Source organism: Vipera ursinii, assembly GCF_947247035.1.
Source record: "Vipera ursinii genome assembly, chromosome: 1".
Taxonomy (NCBI): domain Eukaryota; kingdom Metazoa; phylum Chordata; class Lepidosauria; order Squamata; family Viperidae; genus Vipera; species Vipera ursinii.
In genome coordinates, this window is record NC_139512.1 from 120,958,096 (window position 1) to 120,970,832 (window position 12,737).

At 40.6% G+C, this 12,737-nt stretch overlaps 1 protein-coding gene across 1 annotated transcript in view; it reads right to left on the bottom strand.

Annotated features, from left to right (window-relative positions):
• Positions 1–1,266: 1,266 nt before the first annotated feature.
• Positions 1,267–12,737, bottom strand: part of NHEJ1 (non-homologous end joining factor 1) — a 107,545-nt gene continuing 96,074 nt past the window's right edge. Inside the window, exons 6-8 of the mRNA XM_083375883.1 lie at positions 5,102–5,219; positions 3,147–3,277; positions 1,267–1,674 (exon numbers count right to left, since the gene is read on the bottom strand). Of these exons, the coding sequence (XP_083232009.1) occupies positions 1,594–1,674; positions 3,147–3,277; positions 5,102–5,219 (330 nt within the window). The 3' untranslated portion in view covers positions 1,267–1,593. The remainder of the gene's footprint in view (positions 1,675–3,146; positions 3,278–5,101; positions 5,220–12,737) is intronic.

The window sequence follows — 12,737 nt, forward strand, 5'->3', positions numbered from 1 at the left end:
CCCAGGCCGGTCTACAAAGCCAAAAGGGAACTTTGGACTAACGTATCCAATAAACACACCTTTCTCCTCCTATTTTCTCCACAACAACAATCCTGTGAGGAGGGTTGGACTGAGAGAGAGTGACTGGTCCAAGGTCACCCAGCTGGCTTTCTTGGCTAAGATGGGACTTGAACTCACAGTCTCCTACTTTCTAGCTAGCCTATTGGGCCTGAACCAATAGACCAAACTAATCTCCCAGGTTAAATGGCATTCAGCATGCTACTGAGGAAGACCTGAAGTACATTCAGACTATTAATAACAGCAAGCAATATCTTGACCACTGTGTTGTTCTCTAGATTTTCTGGCACAATTTGATTAGAACCTTTTATGAGTCTTGTTCTTGTTGCCTGCCATATTTTTGTAGATATTCCATCAATTCCTATAGTACAGAGGTCCCCAACATTTGGGGCACCAGGGACCAATTACGTGGAGAGAGGTTTTTCAGCGGACCGGAGGGCGCATGGTTTTGTGTGCTGCCTGCATCTCGCGCATGGGGCTTTTCTTGTTTGTGCGGACTGGTTGCTGGCATGCTTCGGCCTGGTATTGGTCCACGGACCGGGGGTTGGGGACCCCTGCTATAGTAAGTTTGCATTACAGTGGGTTATGGTAGATTTTTCTTATGCATGAAATTCTGCATTATTTTAAGACCAGAGCACACACATGTGTATTCAAGGACAAAATACAGATACTGTATAAACACAACAGTAAAATCAATACAATTAAAATCAAAGCTATTTGTTATTAAAATCAATGATCAATTCCAAACTTGGTGAAAGAGATATCTTTTGCCATGTCCTAAATATTGAGAGAATGGGAGGTCACTCTACCACTTGAGGTAATTATTCAAAGCCTTGAAGCAGCAGAGGAAAAATCCTTATCCTGCATACCAAGATAGCTAAGTTCTAGAAGGGCGTAGGGCATCTTTATATCCACCCCCTGCTTTTCTCAGTAACCGAGCAGGTTCATAAGAGAAGAGACAGTCACAGAAATTGCTGTTTAAAGATCAACTCCCATATTTAAATTGTACTCAATAGGGAATTGGCAGCCAGGCCAAGTCTCTCTGTTCTAGGAATCATATAATTTTTGAACCTTATGCCAGTCAGCAGCCTGGCTGCCACATACTCTGAAATTTTCTGAGCACCAATTGACACGTTTTTCACCAACTGCAATTCTACAGACTTTTAAAGAATAGCCTGTGCATTACAAAGTGCATGTATGGAAATCACCACACTGAGTAATCAACTTATAGCCAAGCTCTTTATTCACACTTTAATAAAGCCAAGTACAGGAGGTGGTTCTGCTTCTTTCCTCCTACCTAATAATCCATAATTTCTAAGCTTCTAGGTCAGCAGGAAAGAATAAGCAGGGGTAGAAAAGTCTGTAGCTCTGGTGCAGAGGTAGATGTTCTATCATGCTTAACGTGGCAAAAGGAGAGGAGTGACACAACCATTAGCTTCAGTCGGAAGTCCAGCTGTCTTCTAGAGGTTCCAGGAAGGCAAAGAGAAATTCAGAACTGCATCGGCATCCCTGTTTTTGTAAAATGGATCGTTTGCATCAGCTAAAGAGTCCTTTTGCCTTCTTCCTTTTGGTTTTACCAACAGGCATTTGTGCTTTCTGGGCTTGGGAAGATGAGACCTGGAAAGAAGAGGCACTGATCAGAATTAGTAAGTCAACCGGCCAATCCAAATAGTAAGAGTAAAACCAACCAAACTGTAGCCAAATAAGATCTCGTCATTTTATTTGACTTCCATAGTTGAGACACAGAATGTGCCATTTCTCTCTGGAATGTGAACAGCAGTCAACACCAAGCGGCGGTGACAGGTAAGAAAATAAAAATGGCATGCACACATTTCAGTCACAAAGATGCCCCCACAGGGTTGGAGAACCTAGAGAGGTTGCTGCTGACAGTCACTGAACTTCACGTACATACGTACCGTAGGCAATAGAAGAGTTTACTACTAATTCTTTTAAGAGGGCTCTTCAAGAGGATAAAGAAGCAGAGATGACCTCATCAGGGAAAGAGGATCTTTGGTTCTCCAATGTTCAGTTACATCTCTGAACGCCTTTTACTACTGGTTATGGTGGCTGCGGCTGATTAGGGCTGGAGCAACATAAAAAGAGCCATGCATTCCCCATGCCAGGGCTAGATTGAGACAATGTGGCCAAGACCATTGTTCCTTCCTGAGCACCACATTTCTTACAGCCTTTCTAGACAGTGACTTTTTTCACACAGAAAATTAGACCCGTACACAGATCTAATTTCAGATTCTGTTTGATACGGATATTTCAGTACTGCTGCTATGGCATACGGCCAACAGATGAATTTACTGATTAACACATGTGTAACTGTTACTGTGCTACAAGGACAGGTAGTCTTTCCCAGGAGAGTTTGTTATGGCTGTAATGTCGCTGGGACATTGTGAATTTCCTACCATTACAATCTGGAATCTGCTTGTCAAAGGACTTACTTCCCAATATAACACAGCCCTCACCTTTTAATCATAATATTTTTAATTGTATGTTTCTTGATGCTATAATTTTGTTTTACAACTCCCACGTGCCAGTGTAACATGCTGCTTTAGAGATTATGGGAAGCACAGATTAGAGAAGTTGCCTTACCCAATGACTGCCTCCATCCCACTATGCACCAGATAGAGTAGCAGCAATTAATACAAATTTTTGGGACAACTGGCAAAGTTCCTATTCTCCAGCTAGTTATATACAGTATCACGATGTTTCCTCAACTTGGTGGAGCAGTGGGCTAATGCCTCCTTAAGTAACACCAGCTGCCTGCAATTAGTGCAGGTTCGCATCCCACCAGGCTCAAGGTTGACTCAGCCTTCCATCCTTCCGAGGTAGGTAAAATGAGGACCCAGATTGTTGGGGGCAATTAAGCTGACTTTGTAATAATGCCGCTTGGGGGGCGGTGTGAAAGCCCTAATAAGCAGGCATATACATAGAATGAAGGCTACTGCTAAGCTTGTAAGCCGCCCTGAGTCTTCGGAGAAGGGCGGGATATAAATGGAATTAAAATAAAAAAAATAAAAAAAACCTTCAACACTTTGAGGTCCCTCTTCCCATATCTTATCTAGTGGCCATGAACCCACCACTGCTTCTTCCACATGTTGTGCAGATAGCAACTGGGTCTCTGTCTTTTCTTCCGCTGCTGGCAAATCTACCACCTCTTCTGTAGGGTCTTGGGAAGTAGCACGGTGGAGGGATCCAGTGTCTTCTGATTCTGTCAAAGGAGGAAGATAACCAATGGTGTTGTCATATAGACTAGTAGTGCACTGGTTAAAAGTATCAAGGTTATAGGGATTGTAGAAATAAGAATTGACCCTTATAGTTTCACAATTTGGAAGCAGACAACCTATGCCTTCCAGATATCTTGAAGTACACTGCCATATTCCCAGATCACTGACCCTGCTTCCTGGAGCAAAAAGGAATTAATTTATTTGAAATACCTATATACGGTTTTTCATTGATTCCAATCTAAAACATACATAGAAAATGGTATAAAATATGAAAATGATATTTTCAATTTAAAAAGAAAAAAGGAAAGTAATCTACACCATAGGTACAACTTTGTTTTAGGAAAGTCTAGATGAAGAAGAGACAGGTCTTTGGCTGTCTTCAGAGTGCTTCAGAAATTTCAAGGAAAGCCATCTTTCAGAGCGAAGACCACTTACGGTTACAAAATTGGCCCTATTCAGGAAAGCATATAACTGGTATACAACCAAACTATAGGCACTGTAGCCACAGAACCCACATGGGCCTCCAGTGACATTAAGCATCCTATATTACTATAGTAGCTATTGTTTCTGAGGGATTATAAACTTATTCTGAATAGGAAAAGCCCAATTCCCAAACTTGGGAACCGACTACCCACAAGGACCTCTGTCTTGCTAAGATAACATTGTCATCCCCTCCACCACTGTATCTGGACACCGGTTTGGAGCATGCCAATCCATTAACGTACTGGAAACACTGGCTCTATTACTCTAGTTGTCTGCCGTTGGCGGCTTCGTATACAGTAGCTGTTAAATAACGGGGACAGACATAGTGGCTTGTCGTAACACAAAATGCAGAGGAAGATTCATTTATTGCACTTCTGAGATCATCTCCTCCACAAGTATGAAACGCAGGGTCCTCACGCAGGCACTATTAGTGGTCAAGAGATCAATGCACCCTGTCTCTCTTTTGCAGGTCAACTGCGAAATGGTAACTATGGTAGATTCTGTCCCAGAATTACAAGAACCAAGACTGGGAAGGGTTGAGATAATCAGTGTGCTGCAGAGACATCATCCTCTCAACAAGCGTGAAAACAGAGGTACCGTACGTTGGGCTGGACTGCAGAAAGGGTTGATGCAGGGTTACCCATAATCTTTTAATTACCAGGCTGCTCCCTCAAGACGGGAAGGGCCAACCTGCCACAGGACAACTCGCTGATGGACAATTCAACAATTCAGTTATTTAAAATAATTAAAATGATTTTATTTTTTTCTCATTCACATTTCATTTTGTCCCCCCTTTTGCATCCTTTCTTTAACGATCCTATTCTACCATGTCTTTCCTATTAGTGTAACTCTTGTGCCATGGTGAGTTGTTCCCTGGCAAGTTGGCGGTGGTGAGTTGGCCGTGATGTGTTGTCCAACCTAGACCCCTCTCAAGACCGGAGGGTATGTTTCACTCTGTTCATTGACTGAGTGGCAGAGACAGGCTCACAGCTGCCATGGAAGCTATACAATTTTAGGTGAGCCTTAACCGTTTGGAATAAGTTACAGACTAACAATTACGGATTAACAGGTTGCCCACTCCAATGCTCTCTATATAATGTCAAAATCAGATGCTGAAGAACAAAATGGTAAGGGAAATACAGGAAGGAGAAAACTAGGAGCATCAAAGGTTGTTTGGTTCTCCTGAACGATGACTTTCGGTTAGCCAGACGACAGCACAAAATCAACTGAATTAATTTATTTCTGGTCATTTGAGATAAGTCAGCTTGCCTTCCAAAGGATGATGGCAGAGTAGACACACCCTTCCCCACACTTGATCCACTCACCTGCCCAGTGCCGTTTGTGAGCAGCTCTGGCTTGTTGCTGGGTCACTGCCACATAGAGCGATTTTAGGTTAGATGTGAACAAGCGTCCATCTCCCAAGCAGCAGGCTTGGGGCAAAGTCTGAAAAACAAAAGAGGAGATAGCGTGCAGGGTGGAGACTACAAACGGGATTATAAGAACAAAGGAAATAAGCGCACTACATTTCACCTACAAAAATGTACTTGCTGAAATGTTGCTGGCTTCGCTATAGTACTCCAATGTCTATAATGAGAAGGGCAATTCCGGAGGGATTTCGCAATGTTTTACCTAAGCATCAAGATCAGCTACAGGCCCTAATTCCATGGAACGTCCGCACTCCGCACGCAATGGGTGCCCTGTTATTTTCACTTACAAGGAACTTTGGTACCCACAGAAGGGAATTAGCCTTTGGGGGGGGGGAGGTGCTGCAATCTTCGAAGAGGAGGCTGCCAGTCAAAGTAGAAAAAAAGTGGACCAGAGAATAAACATGGAGCAGTACAATATAAACTTGCTTCTTTTGTTTACAGGCAGTCCTCGACTTACGACCACAACGGAGCCCAAGATTTCTGTTGCTAAGCGAGATGGTTGTTAAGTGAGTTTTGTTCCATCTTATGACTTTTCCTGCCATGTTTGTTAAGTGAATTGTTGCAGATGTTAAGTGCGTAACCTGGCTGTTAAAGAGAATCTGGCTTTCGTATCGATTTCGCTTGTCAGAAGGTCGCAAAAGGAGATCACCTGACCCCCCGGGACACCACAACCATCACAAATAAAGAGTCAGTTGCTAAGGGTCTGAATTTTAATCACTTGACCGTGACCACTTGGCTCCTGCACAATGACCATGGGGCGGCTGCTGCAAGGGTTGCAGTGATAAGTTGCCTTTTTCTGTGCTGTTGCAACTTTGAATGGTCACTAAACAAACTGCTGTAAGTCAAGGACTACCTATATTCTAATAATCGGTGTCCTGGCTCTTCCTGTCAAACAGCTGTGGGAGCCCTGCCCTCCGTTTTTAGGCAAACGCATTGTACTCCAAAGAGCTTTCCACATCTAATATACAGTAGAAATGGTACAAAAGCTTAGCTTCAGAAATGCCTAGCTCCTCCATTTTCGGGAGGACTGTTGCGTTGGAAGCTCCCAAGTGCTGCACACACACACACACACACAAACACACACCCCTATCCACCAATAAATGTTAAAAACTATTTTACCCCAGCAGGACAGAAGAGTGAGAACAGTTACTTGGTTACATCCAGGCCACAGGGACTACCAAGGCCCAAGTTTCACTCCGCACGCACACACACACCCCACTCCATCCTGGACAGAGAGAACCCAGAATCCTGCTGGCTGCCTATGTTTCAAAGGTTTCCAAAGTTAATGTCTCCCATGTGCTGCAGCTGCTCCACACCCAAACAGGCAGGAGAACAAAGTGTAACAGATAACAGGCCAGTTCCTCTGCAAGCACTGAGGCGCTCAAGGCCAGAGTCCAAAGCTTGGCCAGTCACCCACACCTCCCTCTGCAGCCTGCAGAAGTGGCACAAGGCTCCTGGCCAATGCCATAGGGGACAGCCTAGCAGGGTGCAGTGGGAGGTGAGAGTGAATCATATACTGGCGTGAGGATGACTCCCACCTTCTTTTCAGAGCCTTAAGGGGGGCCAACTGGGCCTCAAGTGTCTCTCTGGACTGAATGTCTGAAAGTACTTGTAGCATTCCTGCTTTCCTTCCCTGGTCCTTTTCAGGATCTTTTAAACTAGACATGCCAGGGATTTGAACCTGGGACTTTCTGCAATGCCAAGCATCAGCTCTAATTTTCAGATACAAGGCCATTCCCTCCTTGGGTAAAAGAGGTTTTTCCTTTGAGTACAAATGTTTGTTTCTCACCTCCCCTTGCAGAGATAATTCTAAACAAGATGCCCCGGGTTTTCCAGAAAGGAAGAACTGAAGTTAAGATTATTTATACGCATATCAACATGTATATATACACATGTTTGCACACCATATCCCTCTGGTGTCTGTCCACCCCTCACAAAGTTACAAAATAAAAAGAAATGGGAAAAGGAAGGCTAGGTATGCTTTGTTGAATTCCTAAACATATACATACGTACATACATACATACATACATACATACATACATATATATATACATATATGCTTCTCCCAGAAGAAGGAAGCAGAAGCCACCAGCCTGATGATGACGGATGGGATTCCATCGAAACGTTGCGCCTACACCTTCATTTCTACGCGGGGAAAAACCCGAATGACCAAAGGTATATATTAGAACCAAGGAATCGATGAAAGAGAATATTTTTGATGGAGGCAATATTGAGAAGTCTGGACAGGTTTGTAAAGGGGAGCAGGTTTTAGGGAACGGTGTGATCACAAGCCATCTCCAGCTTAATAGCTTGTCATTAAGAGTGCGAATTATGCCTAGAAACATACTTGATAGCTGGTGGAATTGCTTTAAAAAGAGAGTAATTCCCTCCAAAATAGAGGCACCTATCAGTAATGTGGCTTCAGCGGTCTGAACTACCAGGACGTTCTGAGCACTGTTATTTTATTTATTCAATTTATATGCTACCCATCTCGATATCCATAGTGACTTTTGCAAAGCCTCTCCATGCAGAGTGTATTACAGTAGCCCAGTGAAGAAGAAACTGTTATATGTTAGCATCTTCTGATCCAATGGCTCCAGAAACGGGCAACATTTATTTACAACATAAGATTTGCAATGTTAAAAATACAGAATTATGTCATTGAAAAAAAAATACAGTGCATCCTGAATCTTTACCGTGTACAGCAATATTGACAGTGCAGACAAGTAATGTTTTTGTATTGCTTGCTGTCCATTATATGTCTTGTGATAACTTGCCATTTGCGTAGGATTTAATTCTTTTTTTAAAAAAAATTAAAGAAAGTTTTAGCACAAGAGCAAAAAACAATACAAATTCAAGTAAAGAAGGAAAAAAGAAAAATAAATGAATAAAAAAAGCTAAAGTGCAAAAAGAAAAAAGATAATGGAAAACTTGCCATTGTCGCTGGTTTCTGATCTTTATAGCAGTTATAACTACAATTGTTGATCTGTCTATCTCTTTCTGTAAAGCTACTTAGGGATTCTCTTCTTTTCTTATTATATCGTTTCTGATCATCAAAACCATAAATCACGAGTCTGTTTTTTCTGTTTTATGCAAAAAGTCCATAAGGGGTTTCCACTCAGCAATAAACATAGAGATTGTCTTTTCTCTAAACAAACAGGTCAATTTGGCCATCTCAGCAAGTTCTGTCATCTTCACCGCATTCCTTCTTTACAGGTGTTGCCAAATCTTTCTATCTTTGTGCATACAATAATCTTGCTGTGGTTATTGTATATAAAAACAAAGTTCCATGACTTTTCTTCCAACTGTTTATCAGTCTAGAGAAAAAGTTCTGGTTTCAGTTGTATTATTTATTTATTTATTTTATTACATTTATATACCGCCCTTTCCCGAAGGACTCATATTAATGTTTAAAATCCTCTCACTCAGTGCATGCATCTGAACCCCAAATCATCTAGCTTTTTTACAAGCTTGATAAAATGACGCTTTTGATAGTTCACATTTCCAAAATAATTCTCAAGTACTTCTTCTTTACATTCTAGATAATTTTTATGGTATCATATAGCAGGACGGTACATCGTTTTTAAAAATTCTCTTTTATACTTTAACGTGATACATATTTCAAACCTTTCCATCACTTGTTTTCCCATTGTTCTATCTGTATATGATAACCAAAACGTGTAGCCCACTTTATCATACCTTCTTCCACTTGTTCTTTTTCTGTTTCAAATTTCAATAAAGGTTTGTACACTTTAGCAGTCACGTGTTTATCATTTGTACAAAGTTCCATTTCAAAGTCAGTCTTACTGCATTTAATACCATACTTTCTTTTCTCTACTTGGAATCTTTCCGATAACTGTAAATAGGAAAACCAGTGACATTTATATCCCTCTGTCATCAGTTGTTCTCTTTGTTATTTTGTATTTCCCTTGACAGAATTCTAATATCTCACGGAATGTTGCACCTTTTGTGTTTGCCTATTAATATTCGTCTATAACAGGGGCACGGTGGCTCAGTGGTTAAAGAGGCTGAGCTTGTCAGCTGAAAAGCTGACAGTTTGAGTTCAAGATCCAAGTATCGTGTTACGGGGTGAGCTCCCTTTACTTGCCCCAGTTCCTGCCCAGCCAGCAGTTCGAAAGCAGGCAAATGCAAGTAGATAAATAGGTACCACTTTGGTGGAAAGGTAACAGCATTCCATACGCTTCGGAATATAGTTATGCTGTCCACATTACCACCCAAAGTGTCTTTGGGCAACGCTGGCTCCCTCGGCTAAGAAATTGGAGTTCAGCACCACACTCTAGAGTCGGACATGACTGGACAGGGGAAACCTTTATCTTTACTCATCTATAAAAAGCTTCTTCTGCTGAGAGCCACAAAAATGTTTTGGGGCACAACTTGGGTTTATATTATTCCATATTCTCAGTGTGACACATTTCACATAGTGATTTTTAAAATCTGTATTAACCTTGATTTTATTGAACCACAAGTGCCCATACCACCCAAGTGTAAGTTAAGGTTACTCTGACTCAGAATTTTCTGTATCTCAGCAACATCCAGTTTTTCATCTGAACCAAACAGCAAGCTGCAAAATATAAATTCAAATCAGATAAATCCATTCCTCCTCTTTCCTTTGTATCTTTAATACCTTATTTTAACTCGTGTTTTTCCCCTTGTCATATAAACTTAGATATATTCTTTTGCCATTGTTTATATTGTCAAAACCAGTACTGTCCGAAACAAAAGCATCATTCTAGAAAAAACATTCATTTTTATCATAGAAATTCTTCCCAACAAGGACCACTGTAATTTCTCCCACCTTAGCATGACTTTTTAAACTTCATTCCATGTCTTAACATAATTATTTAGTACCCAATTCTTTTAAGTTTTCCCACTGATGTTTCTATTCTCTTTAAAGTAGACATGTCAAACTCGCGAGGTCGACGTATCGGAGCTTTTTCCCCATTGCCGGCAATGGGGTGGGTGCGGTTTCCTGGTGATGCGTCTGGATTGCAGGCCGGCAGTTTGACACCCCTGCTTTAAAGGATCCTGCGAAGCCAGCATCAGGACAGCCACAAAGTCCTTAACTTATAGGTTTCTCTTTTAATCTGTATTCACCCAGTTTTCTTATCTTGCTTTATTTATTAGTCAATATTTCAAGAAGTAAAATACACAAGGCAGGAAATAAGCGGGCATCTTTGTCTTGTTCCTTTTTGTATCTCATACACATTTTCATTTAAATCTAAAATCTCATCTCCATTTAAATCTAAATAATGGAGGTTTAACAGCTCATGTGTTGTTAAATCTCCATTAACAATTATTTGTACTTTCTGTGATGTATAAATCAATCTTATCCATTTAATAAAATTCTCTCCAAAGTTCATATCCTCCGCAATTTTGAACAGGAAGGTCCAGTTCGAACTTTCAAAGGATTTCTCTGCATCTAAGAAAATCAATGTGAGTTGTTTTTTGTTATGTTGCCCCAAATATTTCAAAATGTCCCAACATATTTCTAATATTGTCCATTAATTAACTTTTAGGTGAAAAACCGACATTGATCCTCATGTATAAATTCTTGCAAAATTATTTTCAGCCCCTCTGCCAAAATGGTTAGGATATCAGCCATTAGTTTCTTGTTAAAGTCAAATCTTGTCCCACTTTAGATATTAATACTGTATTACCCTTTTTCCACCTCTCTGGCATTTTCTTCTCTGTAAAATAGAAATCAATGTATTTTTGTAGAGGCTGTGAAGTCCATCCTCAAAGCATTAATAATAAGATCCTGGTAATCCATCTGGTCCAGGTATCCTGCCTGTTTTAATATTTTATAGCTCTATAAACTTCTGTTATTGTTTTAGGTCCATTCATAATCTTTTTCAATTCCTCTGTAATCCTTGGTAGATTTTGTTTTTTAAAAAATGTTTTTTAAATATTTTTTAAAAAATATTTAAAAATATTCTCCAGATTTGGTCTGAGTCCTTACTGATGGTGTAGTATAAACGCCATGAAATCTTTTAAAACAAGGTCTTCTTCAAAGCTATTCTTTCTGCTCCTTCTTTCCTGGAGTCACTGAGCAGGAAAGTCTCTAAAACATTTAAAATAAAGATTTGAACAAATGTTTGTTTTCTTAATCGCAATGAGGAACTGGATGACCACATTTTATTCCACAATTTTCTCTCAATTTATTAGTCTAGTCTGCGATTCTGGAATTATCTGGTGTCTTTTAATCCAAGCATTTGGTTAGGACAGTAATTTTATACTGCATTTATACTATATTTTAAACACGTAATTATTAGCCACCCAAACTCACATTAGTGAAATAGCCAGATAAATCAATCTAAATAGATAAAGAAAATTAAAACAAAACCAAATAACTAGGCCTGACTTTGTTCATCTTTTTTTGACAGGGCATCAAATAACATTATGTCACCTACTGAGATAAAACCTAAATATCTACCTGGGCATAATAAAAGTTTCTTCGTTTCTCCTGTTGGTTTAGATTTAGTCACACTTAGTGCAGATTCAATTAATGTAATGGAAAACACAAGCCTAGAATCATAATCATCAGAAGTAAAATACGGTCTTTTACTTCTAATCTTCCGAAAAGACTGCAGCCTCTTTAGCAAAAATAATGCTCGTCAATTAGAAATACATCTTTTTTGCAGGAATCAGTTGCCAAAGACAGCTAAATAACATCTGAAAATACAGCACAATATATATCCATACATCCATGTGATACCACTCAGCAATATTGGGGGGCACGGTCCCACTTCATTATTTTTTTTATTAAATTTATTATTTAAAAACATTGGACACAGTACCAGCGAGCTGACAAACCTTTTTGTCTACAATGTTTAAATATATATATATACATGTATATATGTACAGGGGGGGCGGAGCCAACTGTCAGAGCGGGCGGCTGTGTGAACGGAGCTCTCTCCTCGCACAACCTCTCACCCAGTGTTCGCGGGGGCTTTTCGGAGCTTCAGGAGGTCCTGTAGGGACATCCGAAGTTGCAGGCAGCCCGGAGAACCTTCATGAGCGGCAGTTCGTGTTGAAGATCCGGAGAAAGTCTGATGCGAGCGAACCGGGGAGAAGGAGGCCAGTAATGGCCGACATGAAGATCTGACAGAGGGACGGAGCTAGCACGTAAGCAGCGGGACAACGGTAGAGCGGAGCTGACGGAGAGTGTATCCGAATATTAAATAGGAAGCGCTTGTGAAAGAGGTACTGGTTCGAAGTGGGAGCCTCACGGTCCCACTTCATTTAAATAGCATGGACTATAACATAAGCCAGCAGAACTAGAACAGCTGTGTGTGCTTCTCTACAAGCCATAAAATGACAAAATACGAAATGAGTGCAACACAAAGAACAAGAAAAGCCCACCATTTCCATCTACAAGGTGTTTTTTTTAATCCCTATAAGCATAAGATCTGATACTCTTGCTTGGCATGGCCAAGCTGATTTCCACCTCTACTGGCACAATGGATTAATCTGTAGGAGCTGCTTAACAAGAGCCTGGATATAACCCTTTGG